Raw genomic sequence first — 23,076 nt, 5'->3', positions numbered from 1 at the left:
CACCAAAAACTCTCTTGAGGCCAATCCAATAACCTGATGGCTCCTGCAGACTGACTGCTGATTACTGGGAATTAAAATAAAGTGACTGTCCTTACAGCCGTCACAGTGTTCATTAGTCCTGAGACAGCAATGAAGCAGCATCCCAAGCCAAATCGTTTACAGTATTAATGATTAGTCAAGGATTTTGGTTAATATCCTTAGCTCAAGAATATCAAATGAAATTTGTGTTTACATTCCAAGGACAATATACATGGACTTTCATAATAGCACATGCATATTTCAGCAGCAATGAGCTCAGGTTTTAGCTCCTTGTCTCAACCAGAATGCCTGATACAATATGTAGATGACCTACGGCTCTTGACAGAAGTAGGGAAATGTGCTGAGCATCCTACTTGAAATCCGTGGCCAGTCAGTGGGACAGATGCCGCACTGGGTGAGTCCAACATGCGTCAGATTTCCTGACCCCTGCCCGCTCTCCGTAGGACTCTGCACTGCTGCAGAGCCTTGGGATATCGGTGCTGCCCTGACCCTTCCTAGAGAAAACATGGATCAGACATTTCAGTGGAGTCATAAAGTGAATCGCTGAGAAATGTACCGTCAGATGCTTGTAGATATATGTTAAACATTGGATCAAGGCCAGGTGTCGTAATTCTACAGTTGTACCATCCTGTATCTCCAGACACAGGGAGAACAGGTAGTACTGGAGTTCAGGATTGAAATGGGCTGCTGGACTTGTGAGGCAGCAGCTCCACTGTGTCTCCCCAGTAAATTCTAGTGAAGTTATAATTTTCAATTGGTTCCCTAGCACTTGATGCGGTTCTTATGATTAGTTCTTCTGCATCCCAAGTCCCCTTTACTGTTCTATCTTTTGCAGCCTATTTGATTTTCTAGTTTAATTCTAGCAAGTGTGAGGTGTTGCACTGTGGGAGGTCAAATGTAAGGGGAAAGTATACAGTTAATGGCAAGACCCCTAACAGCATTGATGTACAGAGGGATCTTGGGGTCCTAGTCCATAGTTCCTTGAATGTGGCCACGCAAGTAGATAGGGTGGTACAGAAGGCGTATGGCATGCTTGCCTTCATTGGTCAGGGCATTGAGTATAAGAGTAAGGAAGTCATGTTGCATCTATATAAAACTTTGGCTGGGCCTCACATGGAGTATTGTGTGTTATTCTGGTTGCCCCATTACAAGAAGGATGTGGATGCTTTGGAGAGGGTGCAGAAGAGGTTTACCAGGGTGCTCCCTGGACTAGAGGGTATGAACTATAAGGAGAGGTTGGACAACCTTGGGTTGTTTTCTCTGCAGCATCAGCAGCTGAGCAGAGACCTAATAGAGGTTTATAAAATTACGAGAGACATAGATAGGGTGGACAGTCAGAATCTTTTTCCCAGAGTGGAAATGTCAAATACTAGAAGGCATGCATTTAAAGTGAGAGGGGGAAAGTTTAAAAGAGATGTGCAGGGCAAGTATTTTACACAGAGAGTGGGCTGCCAGCTGGCAAAAGATAAAATAGTGGCGTTTAAGAGGCTTTTAGATAGACACATAATATGCAGGGAATAAAGAGATATGGACCATGTGCAGGCAGAAGATTTTTAATTTGGCATCGTGTTCAGCACAGACACAGTGGACTGAAGGGCCTGTGCTTGTGCTGTACTGTTCTATGACAGAGACAACGTTTCTCCTTTGGTGTCACTTGACAATTCTTTCATGTCCATGTTCGTTTGCCATCCTACTGGATGTTTGCGAGTGTCCCACAGTCTTCCTGCAATAGGTGGTTTTCTCCATCAGTGTAGGCCTCATCCACCTCTTCACCCTCCCACCCCTTCACACTCTAATTTGAAATCACGCACTAATTATCTTGTGGTGTTACAATTGTCACTGTAATTATGAAAACTGTGAATCCAGTCTTTGTGGAAAACCTTTCTCAAATCTAAACAACTATTTGTTACCTTCTGTCTATTCCATTGTGTATATATTTTTTTTATTTATTTTGCTGTTGGTCCCCCTCATTCTAACAAGTGTTAACCTTTGCAATAAGCCCATACCATGATATTTTATTGTAACTTCTTGTACTATTGGCAAAATGGTCCAAATAATTGAAACCTATTATATTCCCCTGATGTAGTATCTGAATTACCACCAGCAGAAATTCTATAGGATTAGTAACATGTGACATAGGATTCAGGAATCCAAACTAACTATTCTTATTTATTCTTATGTGCTTTATGTTTCTGGAGGTTTTTCCATCATTTATTTCAAAAAAGATTCCTCATCTTTCCTTATCATTAATGGTAAACATTATTTATTCCCAGGTTATGCTCAAACTCCTGTCTTATAAATAGGAACAGCAATAATTATCAAACTGAAATTTCCATGACCATGCATGGATGATATATTTAACGTGGGGACTCTCTTTATTCTTATTCAGTGAGGCAGTTGCACACCATCCAGACATTCTTTAACCTTTTATTCAGTTTTACAATGTGACAACATTGGCAGGACCACCATTCCTGAACAAGCTTATCCTCTTTCAGCTTCAGAAGTTTGCAAGTAATTTTTCCCCATTTCATGGTAACAGTTTCAATCCTCTTTCGCGTCCACCTGAGATGCAGAAGGAGCCCTGGTTTAGGGTCTCACCCAGATGCTGGCAGTTCTAGCAGTGACATCCTCTCTCAGTTTGCGTTGAAGTGTCCAGCTTGATATGTGTTCACGTGCTGGGGTGGGACTTGAACCCACAATTTTATGGTCTAAAGTCAAGAGGATGGTGCTAAGCTCAGGCTCACCGAGAGTAATTATGATGGGGTGGTGGTGTGATGCGGATATTGTGAGGCTCACAATTGCAAGTATGACCATCCTGTCATGTCAATTGTCTACACTTTCTGATGAAGGGGAACTGCAAGTGGATGAAATTGGAAGGAAGTACTCAGAAAAAGCTTGACAAAGTATGTATGTGGATAGATCATGGCTGAGGAATCTCAATACAACAATGAGAAAAAGGTGGAATAATAACCACACAGGTCCAAGTATATGGTTTTCCTAATAAGCAATAGTGGCATAAATTGTCTGTGTAGAGTTCTGCACAGTGCCTGCAGCGGGAGGTTCACTGGTGGCCCTTGGGGAGTTGTTTTCAAATTTAACATCTGTGTAGATGACATTGCCCTCTCCCTTGTTGGAGTGACCTGCTGTTGATTTCCTTTGAAGTTGCACTGTTGCATCCATGATTCCATTTTCTTTGTTAGCCAATTGGGCAGCTGCATTGTTGTTTTGAATCTCCAGCACTGTTGCATAATCATTGCTCATTTTGGATGCTGCTGTTTCCTAAAGTATGAAAAATGCAAAGTCCAATTTATGCCTGATGAATGTGAAGGGAGAAATCCCCTGTGCTGAGCAGAAGTCCATTAGAAAGCAGCTCTCAAACAGTTTGCTAGACTCAATAAGCCCTTGCTGGTGTTTACAGCGAACAATCTGCCAGAGGAACTCAGCAGTTTGAGCAGCATCTGTGGGGGGAATGGAATTTTGGCATTTCGGGTCGAAACCCTACATCAGGACTGGTGTTTCAGTGTCTAGGTGGTGCTTATTTTGAACATAATTTATTCACCTGCATTAACTTATATTCTTCTCTTCCCCATGTGCTTATCCTATTACCTTTAATATTTGATATTCACTTCAATTACACCCTATGGTAACTAACTACACAATCTCAACACAATCCGGGAATCAAAGTTTTTCCAGAATTTCTGATGGGATTTATTATTAACTGCCTTATATTTATAGCTTTAATTCTGCTCTCACCTGCAAGTGGAAACACCTTCACATCACTGTGAAACACTTTGACAACTTTGTAACCTCTATCAAATCACTCTCCAACTTTACTTTGCTTTTCATTCTTTTTAATAAGCCCAACGCCCTTAAATGCATCTATCAAAGTTTAATTTAACTTTAAGCAGCTTATGATTCAGTAGCAGTGATCCTAATTCAACACCTGCTACATGTAAATGTACACCAACAATCACAGTACCTCCAACAGACTAAAACTGTTCCAAGTGCTTCACAGGAGCATAATGAGAGAAAAGATTGAAGTTGAATGTGGAAGACATTAGGGCAGGGTCCAAAACCTTTATGGTTTATAGGCAATGCAGTTTAATGGACCACCTTAGAGTTGTAGATATTCAGGGAGTGAATCCCAGGGCTGAGGACCAGGATAACTGGAGCCAGAGTGACAGGTGGTGGGATTAAGTGAGTGGAGATGAAGAAGAGGACAACAGAGTTTTTGGAGCCTATTTGGAAAGCTTGCCAACGCTAATAAGAGGGAAAATCTATGACACAACAGAAACCTATGGAGAAGTGGAGAGACAGAAGATGAAATTGAGAAGATTACGAACCCAATTGACGAGATGGATCTAAATTATTCAAAGTGGCAAAAGATCATATCAATTGGGATGTCCAGTTAAAAATTCATAAGGTAGTAATACAGAACAAGCATGCAGTATATTGTGGAAAATATCATTAACAAAGACAGTTGATAATAGATCCAAGAATTGGCAATATACTTGGAGTGGTGTTCTCAGAATTAGGAGGTATGGTGAGAAAATTGATGGGTGAGGCCAGCTCATGAGCACAGAACAGAAGAGCTAGTTGTCCTGAGTGAACTTTCCGTTACTTTTTTCCAAATTTGCATTAGTGTTTGGGACTCAGTAGGAAGCTATGAAGTATCAAATGAAGAGTCATTGAATACAAAGGTGGGGTTACAGAATTAGAAAAGTTCCATCTCTAACAGCAAAGCCAGGGCCAACCTCACGTTGTGCCCATCAGTAACAATATTAAAGATTGCAGTGACTCTGAGGATTGGTTCAGGAGAATATCATGGATCATTGTAAGGAAAAGCTGGATAAGTACAGGAGGGAGAATGAACTGGAAGGATATGCTGATGGAGTGGGATGTGAGGAAGTTTGCATATAGTATTAATGCTGGAGTGGACTGGTGGGGCTGAATGGCCTATGTAATCCCATGTTTTATGTAAATATTTAAGCATTCACATTTCAAGCCCTTACCTGGGTTTCATTGTTGCTTCCTCTGTGAAATATTTTGAACTTGAATTCTGGAAAATACATTACCATTGAAAATGCCATGTCAGGAACAGGTTTAAACATCCATGTGTTGCATGCAGAACCTTGTATTTACAAAAACCGCAGCTGCAACGCAGACATAATACCCCGCACAGAGCAAAAATTTGCTCTGGTCACTGCACAGAACATTCAGAAAGGATCAGTAACCTTCACCTTCACTGTGTGATGGAGCAGATCACCTGCCAATACCCACTGCTATCCCATTTTCATCCCATTAACTTCTCCAGGACTGTATGCCTGATTGTCCTTAGGTAGAAGGTTCAAGTTACACAAAAACAACATTTAATTTTCCAAATGTGACCATTACAGCCTGTTGGATTCAACACTAAGTTGAACACTTGCAGAAAGTGATGCTGCTTCTTCCATTTTCACTATTTCTGGATCCATATTTTGTTCTTTATTAGTCCGATTACCACCCACCTATTGTCTCACACAACATCCTTTCTGACAATTATTTTCTCCTGCTTTCCTACCAGCCAAAGACCTACCCTTCTGTTCTTCCCTCTGCTCCTCACCATCTCAGCATCTCAACATCTTAACTTTTCCAGTTATGATGAGAGGTCATTGACATCGAGAATTAACCATTTCTCTCTCCACATCTGCTGTTTGACTTGCTGAATATTCCCAATGACTTCTGCTTATATTTCTGGAATTGTACTTTTATAACATTTCCCTTTGAAAAACATTGCTTCCTCTTTCTTCAGAGCTTAACAAAACACAAAACAATTCTGCATTGATATCGCACTGAAGTTCCTGATCTGTTGAGCAATGAGAGAGAGGCCAAGAAGTTCATCACAGGGAAGTCAACATGTCAATCAACATCCCCATCAACCAGTGAGTTGCAGTGTATCAGCCACTGAGTGGGAGTCTGCAGGAACTTTCTCTTACAATGATCAAAAGCTATTTCCTCATATAGAACACAGAACATAGAATAGTACAGCACTGGAAGAGGCCCTCCGGCTCATGATGTCTGTGATGCAAATTAATCTAAACCTATCTGTCTGCACATGATCGATATTCCTCCATTCCCTGCATGTTCATGTGTCTGTCTAAATGCCTATTATATCCCACTATTGTGTCTGCTTCCACTACCACCCCTGGCAGCGAGTTCCAGGTACCTATGTAAAAAAATATCCCCCGCACATCTCCCTTAAGCATTCCCCCTCTAACCTTAAAGCTATGTCATCTAGTATTTGACATTTCTACCCTGGGAAAAAGACACTGACTATCTACCCTACCTGCGCTTCTCATAAATTTTTAAACCACTATCAAGTCTCCCCTCAGCCTCCAATGCTCCAGAGAAAACAATCCAATTTTGTTCAACCTCTCCTTATAGCTAGTACTCTCAATTCCAGGGAGCATTCTGGTGAACCTCTTCTGCACCCTCTTCAAAGCTTCCGCATCCTTCCTCTAATGGGACAACCAGAACTGCACACAATACTCCCAAATGTGGCCCAACTAATCTTTTATACAGCCCATCTAAAGTAATGCAGGAAAGATCGATATACCCAGCAGAATCTATTCAAATAGTGCTCCTCATCAACCTACAACGTCAATATCAAAAAGAATTTACAAGTCAGAGGAAACAGAACTCACAACTGACTCTGCAGCAAATTCTCCCAATAAAAGCAGAGAGATTTCTCTGCATGAACGGAGGATAGGTACAAGATACAATATGATTATTTCTTTGGAAACTTTCATGAGAGGAGGATTATATGTATAAATTGAGAACTGACTAGAAGTAAGTGGAGGATATACTGAGAAACTTAGCTCAGTGAATCCCTAGCATGTCCAAGTACAACAGTTAATTCCCCAAGGCTCAGTCCAACAGATGAGACCATCTAAATCTCACTTAATAGTCTAAATGAAGGGCCTCGACCCAAAACATCATCTGTCCATTTCCCTCCACTCAGCGGGTGCTGCCTGACCCGCTGAATTCCTCCAGCTTTATGTGTGTTGCTCCAGATTACAGCATCTGCAGTCTCTTGTGTCTCTAAATCTCACTTCTACCCAACCTCTTAGTTCTCATGCAGCTCTGCCATTCCACACTAAGTTGTGCTCTGAATCCCATAATGTTCAAGGGAATATCTCTATCACCTAATTACAATGGCAGCTTCTTCACTCTCCAGGTCATTATTCCAACCCCCAACTTCATTCCTCTTCCATTGTTTGTATATCTAGATGAGACCATTTTAACAGAAAATGCTGGAAACACCCAACAGGTCAGGCAGCACCCGTGGAAAGAGAAACAGTTAACATTTCAGGTCCTGAAACATTCATCAAAACAATTTCCTGACCTGCTCAGTGCTTCCAGCATTTTCTGTTTTTATTTCAGAATTCCAACATCTGCAGGTTTTTGATTTTCAGTCAAATGTGCCTTAACCCTAGGTCTTTTTGATGAGAGCCAAATACAATCTCTCAATGTTCTGCAGCAATCTCTCACTAACATGAGATTATTTTTTTAAAAAGTCAAAACTCACCCCTTCTTTTACACCTCAGGAACCAAAGTAGGCAAATGAGAAATGCCACGACCAGAATCCCAATGAGACTGGGCACAATTATGTAAATGGGTCTGTGGTACAGAGAATAGTAAAGGGTCAGCCCTGGTTCCCATTCATTCTTGGCTATTGGTAAGGAGCAAATATCTGGCATTTACATGGCTCCATTCATGACCTCAGGATGTGTGCAGCCCAGTAAATGAAGTGCAGACATTGTGGCAGTGTAGAAACACAACAGCCAATGTTTGCACAGCAAGATCCCACAAACAACTATGTGATAATGACCAATGATAGCAATGGAGCTTAAAATATAAGTATTGTCCAGGCCATCAGGAAAAGGTCATTTGCTCCTCTCTGAATATTGCATGGGAACTGTTATATCCACCTGAAAGGATTGATTGAGCCCTTTTTATCCAACAGATGACACTAATGACCACTCAACACTCCTTCGTACTGCAGTAGAGTGCTCACCAAGATATTCACTGAAGCATTTGTGGTCAGACATTTTATGAACATGGTGGCAGAAGCCAACCCCAGCCTCAGCAGTGAAGTCCACCACACCAGGGGTAGCAACCTGTCAATCCCATTTGTGTGGGGGAGGCGGGGGGAGAGGCAGAATAAACTAGGCCCAGGAAACTGCTAAAAAACCATTTATAATTAGCTGAACCGCTCCCAGCAACATAGTCCGAGCAGTCAAAACTATGAAAGTTAACGCTTGGCAGTGAATATCCAAAAACAAAAGAAAACAAAGTATTTTTAGGAAATTAGAAATTATTGCAACTCTGTAAAAAAAAACAAAGTATTTCATGAAAAATTTCAAGCACTGTGTTTAGGAATGTGGAGAGTGCCACTGTCATGAGGAGTCTCTAGGGCAATATCTACAGAGCTCACTGCAAAAACATTCACATCACAAGCATTCATTAAAAGGAAACACAGCAGTTGCTTAAAACTAGCTCTCACTCCAGACTACTTCAATTGTACTCCCTCATCAATATATTTTATTACTTCTTTGAAAAATTTAGTCAAATTAGTCAGACAGGATGTCCCCCTAACAAAGCCATGCTGGTTATATTTAATTAATCACTGCTTTTTCAGGTGCTTTTTCATCCTGTCCTTCAGAATTGTTTCCAATAACTTCCCTACTGCTGACGTTAGACTCACAGGTCTGTAATCTCCTGGCTTTTCCCTGCAGCCTTTCTTGAATAAAGGTAACAATCTTGCTGTTCCTGAATTGTCTGGCACCTCATCTGTGGCCAGCAAAGATTTAAAAATCTGTCAGGGCCCAGTAATCTCCTCCCTTTCCTCCACAGATCGCATCAGGCCCTGGGGATATATCCACCTTTGAGAGTGCTTTCATTGTCTGGGGCACAAGTACAGAAGAGCAAGGAAGTTACGATACAGCTTTATAAAACTTTAGTTAGACCTCAGCTGGGGTATTGTTTACAGTTCTGGTCACAACACTATACGAAGGACATGATTATTGTGCAGAAGGTGCAGAGGAGATTCACTAGGACATTGTCAGGATGGAGAGTTTCAGTATGAGGGGAGAGTATGTAGGCTGAATTTGTGTGAGGTGGAACAGAAGAGGTTGAGGAAGGACATGACAGAGGTGTACAAAGTTTGAGGTACAGAGATAGGGTAGATAGTTGGACACTTTTCCCACAGCAGGTATCTCTAAAGTTAGAGGGATCTGGTTTAGGGTAAGGGGAAGTGGGTTAGAGAAGAGCTGAGAAAGAACTTTTCACCAGAGGGTAGTTGGAATCTAGAACACACTGCCTGATGGAGTGGTGAGAAAGGAACTTTCAAACACTTAAGAAAAACACTTAAGAAAATTGCCAAAGCATTCAAAGGCTATGAACTGAGTTCAGAGAAATGGGATTGGTATATTTGATGGTCAGCATAGACAAAGTGGGCCAACTGGCTTATATCTGTGCTGTATGACTCTATGACTCAGCTCTCAGTATCCACTAATGCTACATTCATTTATTGCTGGCAATCGAGAGAAGAATTTCTCTCCCCAGTAATTTCTCATATGAAAACATTTCCAGTCAAAACACCAGCAATGAGAACATTGTACTATTCAGTGGAATAGGATCAAGTTTACCCTTGACTATCATTGGGTCTTATTTCTGTATTTGCAGAATGTGTCCTTATTGTTGATTCAGTTGCAGAAGTTTCACAAAAATAGCCAGATCCTGTTGAGACAACAAATAAAATTCAGTTTAAACCTGCTTTTCACTTATATTCAAGTAAGAGAGCATAATGGGCCAAGGAATGGAAAATGAGTTGAATTTGGATAAGTGCGAGGTGTTGTATTTTGGAAAGTCAAATCCACGTAGGACTTTCACACTGAACAGCAGGGCCCTGGGGAGTGTTGTAGAACAGAGGGACCTTGGAGTACAAGTACATGGTTCACTGAAAGATGATATTACACTGGAAAGACTGCAGAAATTATTTACACGGATGCTGCCAGGACTGAGTTTTAGGGAGAGGTTGGGCAGGCTTTATTCCTTAGAGTGTAGGAGACTGAGAGATGATCTTATAGAGCTGTACAAAATTATGAGGGGCATAGATAGGGTTGACAGTCACAGTCCTTCTCCCAGGGTAGGGGAGTCTAAAATTAGAGGGCACAGTTTTAGGTTGAGAGGGAAGAAACTTAAAGGAGATCTGAGGGGCAGGTTTTTCACACAGAGGGTGTGGGTATATGGAACCATTTGCCAGAGGAGGTGGTAGAGGCAAGTGCAATTACAACATTTAAGATACATTTGTACAGGTCGATGGATAGGAAGGGTTTAGAGGGATAGGGAGAAATGTAGGCAAATTGGATTACTGTTGGTAGCATCTTGGTCAGCAGGAACAAGTTGGGCTGGACGGCCTGTTTCTGTGCTTATAACTTTATTAATCTTTAGAGTTGATATTACTGGACAATGTAGAACTAAACAGTGAACCCTGTTCCTAATTCTGTCCTGTTCTAAACATCTCAGCTTCTACTCTGCCACTCCTTCTCAGATTCTCTTGGGCTTCAATGAGGTCAATTGTCCTTCTTCTTGACTTCACTTCATGCAGTATGGACCCCTGCTAATCCCTCTCTCCCAAAGGGCAACCAAATTCCAGGAAATAATCTCATGATTTCTGCTCTGCACCTCCACCAAGGGAAGTATATTCTTCCTCTGGTAAAGAGACAAAAGCACAATCAATGCTCCAGATGTGATCTCACCAGTGCCTTGTAAAAATGAACAAGTCTTCTTTCATCTTGCATCATTCATTACCCCAACTTTCTTGTAACAAAGGCCAGGGCACAATTTGTCTTCCAATGTACCAAGTATCCTCTCTCTCCTGCTGATTATTTTGATACCATGCAATCAAAATATATGTACCTGCAGTAAAACATGATTACTCCCCTCTGCAGCTCAACTTCTGTCAGAAATTCGTTTGGGCACTTCCCAATATAAGTGATACTAACGCATCTGACAAATTTTCATTACATTATGCCCTGTGCACTGTTCCTTTTGGGGTTTTGCCAGGGAATATAGTCCCTGGAGCAGCCATTGCTAGTGACTCCAGCAGCAATTAGGCTTTGTTATACAATGAAAGAACTGTTGTATCAGAGACAACAAAATTTGGCCCAAGCAATCCATGTTGGCACCAAGTGGAGCAACCTCTTCAGTGCCATTCCCTGCTCTTGCCTCAGAGCCTTGACAATTAACCTCTTCCAAATGTTGAGCCAGTTTCCTTATGCAGCCAGTGATTGACACTGTCTCCATCAACCTTGGAGACAGTGAACTCCAGATTATATCTACTCTCTGCATATAAATGCTGTCACTCGAACCTTCTTGCAGCTTTTGCTGAAACTTTTAAATCTGTGCCCCTTGGTCATTGAACCATCCACAAATTGAAATCATTTCCCTCAAACTCTTCTGTCTAAAACAGCCATTATCTTGGAAATTTCTATCAAATATCCTCTTAACATTCCTGATAACAATTTGCATCAATAACTTTCTCCAGACCTCTGCCACTTTGGTAATCTTAAATTTATGCTCTCATATGATTGACTCACTAATGGAGGGAAATAGATACAACTCAGTTTATCTAAGCAGATTATAACAAAGAATCACAACATCTCTCTGCTGATGTTTTCCTCATTTGGGGAAAATGCTGGAGTAAATAATATATGTTGTAATAATAGAAAACTTAGAAAGTATCAATAGGATTAAATCAAATGAACATCAATTTATTAAAAGGAAATCATATTTGACAAATCTATTGGAGTTTTTTGACAGAATAGTTTAGGGAGAACTAGGATTTTCAGAAGGCCTTTGATAAAATCTGATAAAAATAAGTTTCTCAGCGGCCCATTAACCCATGAACACTACATTATTATAATATTTTTTGCACTATTTATTTATTTTTGTAATTTATAGCAATTTTATCTCTTTGCACTGTACTGCCACTGCAAAACAACAAATGTCACGTCATAAGACAGTGATAATAAATCTGATTCTGAGGTTGTGAGTTCAAATGACCACAAGATAAAAATTCCACATTAGATGTTAGTGTGCAAGATTAATGCACATAGGATTGGAGGTGAATATTGTCAAAAAATGGAAATTGGTTGACAGGAAACAGAGAATAGGAATAAACTGGTCTTTTTAGGGTGTCCGGCAGTGACTAAAGGAGTACGGCAGGGCTTGGTGCTTGGGTTCCAGCTATTCACAATACATATCAATGATGTAGGTGAGGGAAACTAATGCAATATTTTCAGACTGCCAGCAACTGGGTGGGATTATGAGTTGGAAGGAGGATACAAAGAGGCATCAAGGCAATTTAGATAAAGTGAGTGAGTGGTAAATGCATGGCAGATGTAAACTTAGATGGATAAATGTGAAGTTACGACAATTATGCAGAGGTACAGTGAGACCACATCTGCAGCGTTATCTAAGATTTTGATCACTGTACCAAAGAAAAGATACACTTGCCATGAACAAAGATTCACCAGACTGACTCCTTGGATGGGAGAGCTGTTGTATGAGGAGTGGTTGGTTTGATTAGACCTGTATTCACTAGAGTTTAGAGGAGTGAGAGGAGATCTCCTTGAAATGTGCGAATCAGGTTCAATGCGCTGGATGCAGGGAGAGAGTTTCCCCTGGTTTGTCATCTAGAACCAAGGGTCACACTTGTAGGAAACAGGGAAAGACATTTATGAATAAGTAGAAATTTCTTCACTCAGAGGGTGGTGAACTGTGGAAATTCACTACCACAGAAGGATGTGGAGGCCAAGTAACTGACTATATTTCAGAAAGTTAGATAGATTTTACATCACAAATGACATCAAGGGATATCAGATAAACAAGATAACATGGTATTGAAATAGAGGATCAACTTTGATCACATGGAATAGTGGGGTAGGTTCAAAGAGCCAAATGGCCTTTTGTTCTTTCTCCTATTTATCTATGCCTCTGTGTTTCCATGTTTCTCTCCTCATCACCTTAACTGCTTACTCCAGGAATCAATTGAGCTCAGTCTTTCTACACTCTCTCCTTGAGCTTCCCTGAACTAGGATTCAGAGGTTGAAAATGGCAGCTCTCTTTTCCATTTAGAAGGATAGGGAGTGTTAGTTTCATGAAGACAAAGCCACTAGATTCTAATTTAACTGCATGGATTTGCTCTAATTCTTCAAGACACCAGTGTGAGATTTCTGTCTCCATTCATTTTTCAATATAATAGCCAGCCATAAGAGTCCAAACAGATAATTTGGTAATTTATAGTTTCTCAAACACTGAATCATCTTAATGAGCAATTAGAAATTCAAACACGACAAGCAGAACAGACTGCCAGCAACAGCATGTCAGAGGCTGGGTATCCAGAGGTGAGTGACTCACATTCCAAACATTCTGTGTAAGACATGCCAGCGGGTGATGCAGTACTCGCCACATGCCTGAAAGAGTGAAGCTCCAACAATGAACAACATTTACCATCACTCAGGAGAAATCAATAACTTCACTCCCTTCAACACTTACGATTGCTGTTGATTTCTGTCACATAACTGCAGGTCCCTGTTCCACTGAAGACTGTCACATTGACCATTTCACTAGATTTTGTTCCATTAACATTTGAGGCTGTGCAGTAATATTGATGGTGTCGGTGTTTGAAGGATTGACAATGTAGATCCAGTTTACTGGTGCCTGAGATCTTTGAATCCACGGACGGTGTCCTTTCATACCAGGTGTACTGAATGGGAAGGGATCCCTGGACAGACTCACAGGACACTGACACTGAGCCCCCAGTACATGAGGCATTTGCTGGTGACAGAAATCCAAGCACAGGAATAGACACGGGTTCTGTGGGAAAGGATCAAACATTCAAACACTGAGTGAACATCTAAAAGTCAAACACTCTCTAATTATAAACACTTCTGTATCTCAGCCAGAACCTGCCAGGTTAGAATCTCACCAGCTCATCTACCTCTCTGTGTCTCTGCATTGTCCCAGCTGCCTGAACTGCCCTGTCTGCCAACATACCAGAACACAGCAGAACTCCAGATCAGGACAGCGGGACACTGAGGATGTGTCAATGTGAAGATCAGGGCTATAATCCCTCTCAGCAGCTGGGACCCAGTCTCCAGTGGTGTCCAGTGGTTTGACTCTGGAACGGGCACAAGTTGGAGAGAGCCCTGGAAAATCTCAGCACAATATGAGCGTAGGAATTTGTGAGACATGTGTCACATGCTCTGTGGCTTCAGAGTCATAGAGTTAGAGAGTTATACAGCACAGAAACAAAACCTTTGGCCCAACTCATCCGAGCCGACCAAATTGACAACTTGTGCTAGTCCCGTTTCCCTGCATTTGCCACATATCCCCTTGAACCTTTCACCCATGTACCTGTCTAAATGTCTTTTAAGTGTTGTAATTGTTCCTACATCCACAGGCAGCTATACACATATACCCACCACCATCTTGGTGAAAATGTTGCTCCTCAGATCCCTTTTAAGTCTTTCCCCTCTCACCGTAAACCTTCAGCCTCTAGTTTTAGACTCCCTTACCCTGGGAAAAGGACTTTGACCATTATCTATGCCCCTCATGATGTTATAAATCTCTATAAGGTCACCCTCTCAGCCTCCTCTGCTCTAGGGGAGGAAGTCCCAGGCTATCTAGTCTCTCCTCATAGATCAAGCCTTCTGGATCAATAACTTGCTCATAAATATTTTTGCACTCATTCACATCAGTCCCATACCCAGTTGACCAGAATTGCACACAGTATTCCAAGTGTAGTTTCACCAACATCTTGCACAGATGTAACATGTCATTATAACCTGGATAAAAGATACTGGCTGTCTACTTTATCTATGCCTCTCACAATCTTATAAACTTCTATCTGGTCTCCCCTCAGCCTCTGCCGCTCCAGAGAAAACAATCCAAGGTTGCCCAACCTCTCCTTATAGCACATACCCTCTAATCCAGGCTGCATCCTGGTAAATTTCTTATGCATCCTCTCCAAAACCTCCACATCCTTCCTAAAATGGGGCGAGCAGAACTGAATGTAAAACTCCGGATGCAGCCTAACTGGAGTTCTATAAAGCTGCACTATGACTTTCTGACTCTTGAACTCAGTGCCTCGACTAATAAAGACAAGCATGCCATATGTCTTCCTTACCACCCTGTCAACCTGCACAGCCTCTTTCAGGGAGCTATGGACTTGGACCCCAAGATCCCTTTATACATCAACGCTGTTAGGAGTCTTGCAATTAACAGTGTACTGTCACTTTACATTTGGTCTCCCAATATGCAACACCTCACATTTGGCTGGATTAAACCCCCTGGATCAGACATTTCAGTGGAGACATGAAGTCAATCGCTGAGAAACATACCATCAGAAACTTGTAGATGTATGTTAAACATTGGATCAAAACTGCGTTTTGTAATTCCACAGCTGTACCGTCCTGTATCTCCAGAGTGAAGATCCTCCACAGTAACAGTAAATATTCCCCGTGCCGGGTTATCTGTGATTGACACTCTTCCCCTCCGTCCGTGTTGCCCATTTGTTTCCACTAAAACTGAACAAAAGTGACTCCACCCACGGCACCAGTACTTTGTGTGTGAGCGATACTTTGCTGCATAGTGACAATCGATTGTGATCGCTCTACCCACAACTCCTCTTACATCTCTCTCTGCCCACAATTCACCTGAAACTCAGAGGGGAAAGTAATTTAGAAATTGAATAGGAAAAATCAATTTAACCAACATCTGAAATTGAGTGGAGAAATGTTCAGATTACTGGAGAATGAAACTGTTTAGTACAGAGAGGTATATTTTGATTACAATTGGCGCTCTCCAATCATTGACTAAAAGGTATTTCATTGGATTTGTGATAAAAGATGATATTAAAATATCATCAGATATTAATCATCAGATTCCAGCACTGATAGCCTTTGTGTCCCTGCTTATCACCCTCCTAACTGTCTCTATCTCCCAATGCCACCCCTCCCCTTCCCCCAAAAGGCTTCATCTGCCTGTCATCCTTGAGCCCTCTTTTTTTCTACCAATAACCTATTGGCCCCTGCCTCACCACTTTCTCTTTCCTTTTGATACTGACTGTCTTCCCTCTCCACTCTCAGTCCTGATGCAGGGACTCAATCCAAAACATTAACAATTCCCTTCCCCCCACAGATGCTGCTCGACCCACTGAGTTCCTCCAGCATCTGCAGTCTCTTGTGTCTTGATACTAATATCACACCTGATCATGCTCCCAGGATGTGTCCCATCACTTCACAGCCAATGACTTTGGTCTGAAGTGCAGTCAGCACTGTTACTGTGCCAGCTGTGTCAGTGCTCTCTCCCCTGTGTCACTATAATGTGGGGTCACTTCCCCACTCTAGAGCAGAAACTCTTGCCTGACCTTCCAGTGCAGTAATGAGGGAGTGCAGCAGTAATGGAGATGTTGCATTTAAATCAGACCCCATCCAACCTCTCAAATGTGCACAAAGATCGCACAGTGATGTTTCATTAGGAGAGTGCCCAGCTGTTCCGGCCAACATTCATCCCTCAAACAACACAAGGCTGGATTGTCTGGCCCACGTGGAAGTGGGAGGATCTGTAGAGTCCCCTCGTGATCACTGAAACACCGACCAACCAAACAATCGCTTACCAGTGAAGCCAGTCCCTGACTGGTCCCTCGCTGGTGTAGTCAATCCCTGGTTGATCCCTCTCCTGGGTGCTGGGGACTGAAATTCCTAGCCCATGTCAGTGTTCAGCCTCCTCTTCTAGTGTTCCCTACTTCCTTGGGAATTTTCAGCAAGCTGGATTCTGAAAGGCTAGAAGTTGCAGAACTGAGGGAGACTCTGGGATGGAGTAAGGTCCGTGGACCATTCTTGGACTTGGTAGAGCTGTGGTGTTGGTGAAGTAGAATAAATGGAGAAGATGTTTGAGCCATGCAAGGATGGCTTCCTCGACTTGTCCAGGCTTTGTGTGAAGTTGTTGAAAGTAATCCCTCCTGTTGTCCGAATCCTCTGGTCCTCCAGCCCTGGAGTGGCTCTCTAAATTCTGTTTATTTTTTGTGTTTTTTTAACTATCTTTAAAGGTTCGAGATAAGGTGAAGACACTGAAAGAAAAGCAGGAAGGAGAAAGTATAAATGAAGATTAAAGAGGGAAATGAGAATGTAAAATAATCAGGCAGGAGAGAGCAAAGACTGAACATTAGAAAATTTCCAGATAAAGGGCAGTTATTCTACGAATATATGCATTTAAACTAGTCTGAATATCAAAAGTGATCTGCATATTGAAGGTTAGTTAAGGCACAGATTTAAATGGAGTAACACACAAAGTACTTGAGGAACTCAGCAGGTCAGGCAGCATCTGTGGAGGGAAGTGGAATGTCGAAGTTTCAGGTCGAGATGCTTCATCTGGACTGAGTCCAGATTGAGTCCAGATGAAGGGTCTTGACCCAAAATTTCGAATGTCCACTTCCCTCCATAGATGCTGCCTGACCTGTTGGGTTCCTCTAGCTCTTTGTGTGCAGCTCCAGATTCCAGCATCTGTAGTCTCCTGTGTGTCCACAAATTTAAATGGGTTGGTTTGATGCAATCGAATTCATATAATCAAAATATTGGGTGAAATGAGACGAGGTTAACGTGCTGGGTATAAATCAAACTCACCCTTTGGCAGAGGTCCCAGAGTTAATCAAAATTTACACTCCTTCTCCAATTAATTAGATTTGAAATACTGTTGGGATTGAGAAGTGTTGTACCTTAGTGATTTAAAGATTAATTTGTTATTTGGAATTCCAGACTACTATGGAGACAGGAGTTCAAATCCTGTCAGGATATATAGTGAGTTTAAATCTAAATTATTAAGTAATTCTGGAAATAAAAAAAAGCTTTTATCCTGAAAGTGGTACAACAGTTAGATAAGGTAATGAAGAAGTCCTATGGCATGCCTGCCTTCATTGGATGGGGCATTCAGTACAACAGTTGGGATGTCATGTTACCACGCTATAGGACGTTGGTGAGACTGCACATGGAATACTGTGTGCAGTTCTGGTCACCAAGCTATAGGAAGGATGTCATTAAGCTAGAGAGAGTGCATACAAGATTTATAAGGATGTTGCTGGGACTGGAGGACTTCACTTTTAAGGAGAGATTGTCTTTCCTGGAGAGGAGGAGACCGAGTGGTGACCTGAGAGGTTTATGAAATCATACAGGGCATAAATGAGGTGCATGATCAGTCTTTTTCCCACAGCAGGGGAGTCCAAAATTAGAGGGCGATGGTTTTAAGGTGAGAGGGGAAAGATACAAAGGGGATCTGAAGGACAAGTTTTACCACATAGAGGGTTGTGGATATATGGGATGAACTGCCAGAGGAAGTGGTAGAGGCGGGTACACTTTCAACATTTAAGAGACACTTAGTCAGGTACATGGATAGGAAGGGTTTAGAACACAGAACATGGAACATAGAACATGGAACAGTACAGCACAGGAACAGGCCTATTGACCCACAATAGCTGTGCCAAACACGAGGCCAAATTAAACTAAATCTCTTCTGCCTGTACATGATCCACATCCCTCCATTTCCTGCATATTCATATGCCTATCTCAAAGCTTCTTAAATGCCACTATTGTATTTGCTTCCTCCACCACACCTGGCAGCCCGTTCCAGGCACATAACATCTCTAAAAAAACTTGCCTTGCTCATCTCCTTTAAACTTTCCCCCTGTCATCTTAAGTGCATGTTGTCTAATATCTGACATTTCTACCTTGTGAAAATAATTCTGTCTGTCTATCTATGCCTCTCATAATTTTATAAATGTCTATCTGGTCTCCTCTCAGCCTCTGAAGCTCCAGAGAAAGCAAACCATGTTGTCCAATCTCTCCTTATAGCTCATACTCTCTAATTCTATATTCTCTCAAAGTTTTATATAGCTGCAACATTTCCTTACTCTTATACTCAATGTCCTGACCAATGAAAGCAAGTATACCATATGCCTTCTTTATCACCCTATCAACTTGTGTGGTCACTTACAGTGAGCTATGGACTTGGACCCCAAAATCCCTCTGTACATCAATGTTGCTAAGGGTCCTGCCATTAACTGCCTACTTTCCCCTTACATTTGACCTCCCAAAGTACAACACCTTACACTTGCTCAGATTAAACTCCATCTGCCATTTCTCAGCCCTTATCTGTAACTGATCTATATCCTGCTGTATCCTTTGACACTGTCCACAACTCCACCGATCTTTGTGTCATCTGCAAATTTACTAATCCATCCATCTACACTTTCATCCAAGTTACGTAGATACAGAAGCCCCAGAACCGGTCCCTGTGGAACACCACTGATTCCAGCCAGAATAACACATTCCACCACTACCCTCTGTCTTCAATATGCAAGCTAATTCTGAATCCAAACTACCAAGTCACTTTTGATCCCATACATCTTAATCTTCTTGATCACTTCAGAGGTTTTGAGGGATATGGGCCAAATACAAGCAAGTGGGATTAGATTAGGAAGGCACCATGGATGAGTTGGGCCAAAGTACAGTAATCCATACTGTATAACTCTATTATCAGTGGGGGTGAACAAGAAACTACCAGGTTGTTATCAAAGCACTCCTGGTTTAGGAATGTCCCTCAGGGAAGGAAATCTATCACTCCTGCCAGACAAATTTATGTGTGACTCCAGATCCACCAATGTGTTTGACCACTAACTGCCTCTCTGAAATGGCCCAGAAATGCTGGCCATTTATTATCTTGAAATCAGTGATGCCTACACCCCGACAATCAGCAACGCACTCACAAATTCCATTTAGCCATGAGAGCGAAAAGGGTGTTGGTGAAGCAGACAAATCTACATGATTTGCAGTAGAGAACAAGAAGAAAATGGTTCCTTATTGCAAGAATAATGGAGACCTTCAGGAACATGGTCTTGAAGAGAGGATCATAAAACTGGATTTTAACAAACAGAAGCAATCATGGAGATGATCATATCCAATGTTGTACTCAGTTAAAACTGTAGAGTATTAGAAACATTACCTTTTAACAGAAGAGAATGATGACTTTTGTGTTTTGATTTTGTTACCTGTGCAGACTTTTAACTTAAGTGTCCCTTCCTTTTCATTTACAATTCATAATAAAATGTCAGATAATAATGGTGAATACTTGTGTGGTGCACCAGCACAGAGAAAAAAGAGATTACGTGACAACACCATAGTCCTACTGAGTTACATTTTCATGCCATTACAAGTCTGCACATAGTTAATTATCTTTACTGTGGAAACGGTGCATGAGACACAAACACTGATTATAGGAATGTTCAGGTCTAGCTGTCACTCACCGAGCAGGAAACAAATGAGAAGAGTCGGAATCCACATTATTTTATTCGCAGAAACCAAGCCAGCTCTTGTCAGTCACCCAGTTCTTAATCCTCAGAGATAAGTACCCACCTAATAGAAATGCAACGTAGAAAATAAATGAGGAAGAACACAGCAGGAAAGTCCAATCGTGAAGCCACTGTGAGCCATTTGATGAAATCTGACACCTTAAAACTTGAAGCCCCCTCAGTTATAGTTAACAAATTATTCCAAATTAATTTTCATTGACAGATGGAAATGGTGAAAGCTAGCAAATTAAAATATTAGCAGGATTATTAATGGCTTATTGACTGAAACTTTATGATGAATTGCGAGATGAGTAAGAAAAAAAGAAAAATCACAAAGTTGTTGAAGTTAAAACTCCGTCTCCCTGGCTCCCAACAGCACTTCACCAGAAACTGTTGGAAGAGGCAGCTCACCACTACCTTCTGAAGCGTAATTAGTATTAGACAATAATTACTGATTTTGTTGGTAACTCCCTGCCACACTTTTCTATGTGAAGAAAAAAACACGTTTGCTTCCTCTCCTCCTCACCAACTGTGTAAAGTTATGCCACATACTACCTGGAGTAAGCACAAAGAATCCTCTAATATTTCTAACTTCATCATCATTAATGCTTTCATGCAGTTTAATTTCTCCTTTTACAAGAAATGCTGCAGATGTTGGAAATCTGAAATAAAAATTGCAAATGGCAGAAATCCTCTAGGTCAGACAATATCTGTAAGAAAATAAAACTGCTGATATTTCAGATCAACATTCCTCCATAACAAAATCTCTGATAGAAAGTTATGACCTGAAAAAACTAATAATTTCCCTCTTTGAAAAGCTCTTAATAGTTGACATCATCAGGAAACTCCAAAACCCTGAATTTAATTCATTCTCTATGTTAAATTTCACACTTAAAGCAAAGATTGACAACAGCAGTGACATGAGAAGCATTTTAATTGATTATTGTTGGTTGATAAGTGAAATAAACAGGAATCTGAATAGATGGTGCACGAGACCCAAACTAAGACTGATTATCCAAATATCCAGCACTGGCTGTCACTCACTGGGCAGGGAAAAATGGGAAGAATCAGAATCCACATTGTTTTATTGGCAGGATCCAGGCCAACACTTGTCGTCCATCATCCAGCTGTTAGGGTTTTTAGAAATGTAAGGAGAAATGTAAATGAGGAAGAGGGAAGTAGGAAATCTGATAGTAAAGTCACATGGAGCCAGCTGACGAAGGCTGATAGGTTAATTAGCCATTGTACATTCTCCTTGTGTGTGGGTGGGCTGTGGAATCTGGGAGGCGTTGATGGAAATGTGGGCTGAATAAATTGGTCGTAGATGGGAGTGTCATAGAGTTAAAGTCATAGAGTTACACAGCACAGAAACTCACCCAACTCATCCATGGTACATTCCTACTCTAGTTCCATTTTCCTGCATTAGGCCCATATCCCTCTAAACCTTTCCTATCCAATCACCTGCCCAAATCTCTTTTAAACATTGTAATTGTACCTGCCTCTGCAGCTTCCTCTGGCAGGGTTCCGTATACCAACCAACAAAGGTCCCCTTTTAAATCTTTCCCCTCTCACCTTAAATCTATGTCCTCCAGTTTTAGACTCCCCTACCCTGGGAAAACAACTGTGACCATCCACCTTATCTATGCCCCTCATGATTTTATATGCCTCTATAAGGTCAGCCCCCAGCTTACTACACTGCAGGGGAAAATGTCCCAGCCTATCCAGCCTCTCATAACTTAAGCCTTTCAGTCCTGGTAACATTTTCCTGAATCTATTTTGTACCCTTTCCATTTTAATGACATGAAGAATAAAATGGGATCAGTGTAGAATTAGTATAGATGGGTGGCTAATAGTTGGCATGGACTTCGTAGACCAAAAGGGGTGTTTCCGTGCTATACGACTCCATCACTTAATATATGAATTTCTCTCAATTATATTTAACAAATAATAATAAAACAAATTTCATTTACATTATGTAAATGGCAAATAATTTTAAAATAGCAGAAATAGTGGTAGCAACCTGAGTAGGAGATTTATGGTAAAATATTAACTGAGGAAGAAAAGTTAGAAATACTTCTGATAATGTTCAGAGTGGAAAATTCAACCCTTGCTTCCCACAGCACTGGGTATGTAAATGACAGCCACAAGTGAAGCAGTTAGTGCAGAGTTTGTTCAAAATGTGAGGAGCATCTAAGTACACAGGGGACCTTTGGTGGCGGGTATACGGAACCCTGCCAGAGGAAGCTGCAGAGGCAGGTAAATTACAATGATTAAAAGAAATTTGGACAGGTGATTGGATAGGAAAGGTTTAGAGGGATATGGGCCTGTAAAGTTCACGGTTGTCGTCAGATCCATCTCCTGTAGTTGGACACTCAGCATCTTTTTAAATGTCCCTTTGTCTGTGGTATTGCCGACCACTTCCCTCCCAGTGGAACATGCCACTTGGTCTGGGATGGAGCAGGGATCTACCTGCAATATGCAAGTTCCCCTAACAGAGGTCAGGGATGACCAGTAATGCCACTGGCTGTGCCAAGTTTGTGCAAGCAAATAGTGGCATTTGTTTACTGTTCACGTCTGTCCTTTTGATT

General features: G+C 41.4%; 1 protein-coding gene across 1 annotated transcript in view; it reads right to left on the bottom strand.

Moving 5' to 3' along the window:
* LOC127581024 (high affinity immunoglobulin alpha and immunoglobulin mu Fc receptor-like) overlaps positions 1-20,480 on the bottom strand; it is a 41,857-nt gene extending 21,377 nt beyond the window's left edge. The window contains exons 1-6 of the mRNA XM_052035083.1: positions 20,444-20,480; positions 15,489-15,809; positions 13,642-13,962; positions 9,729-9,819; positions 7,607-7,698; positions 5,052-5,098 (exon numbers count right to left, since the gene is read on the bottom strand). Of these exons, the coding sequence (XP_051891043.1) occupies positions 5,052-5,098; positions 7,607-7,698; positions 9,729-9,819; positions 13,642-13,962; positions 15,489-15,809; positions 20,444-20,480 (909 nt within the window). The remainder of the gene's footprint in view (positions 1-5,051; positions 5,099-7,606; positions 7,699-9,728; positions 9,820-13,641; positions 13,963-15,488; positions 15,810-20,443) is intronic.
* Between the last annotated feature and the right edge of the window lie 2,596 nt (positions 20,481-23,076).

This window comes from Pristis pectinata, chromosome 20 (assembly GCF_009764475.1).
Source record: "Pristis pectinata isolate sPriPec2 chromosome 20, sPriPec2.1.pri, whole genome shotgun sequence".
Lineage (NCBI taxonomy): Eukaryota > Metazoa > Chordata > Chondrichthyes > Rhinopristiformes > Pristidae > Pristis > Pristis pectinata.
This window is presented reverse-complemented; position numbering and strand designations above follow the sequence as displayed.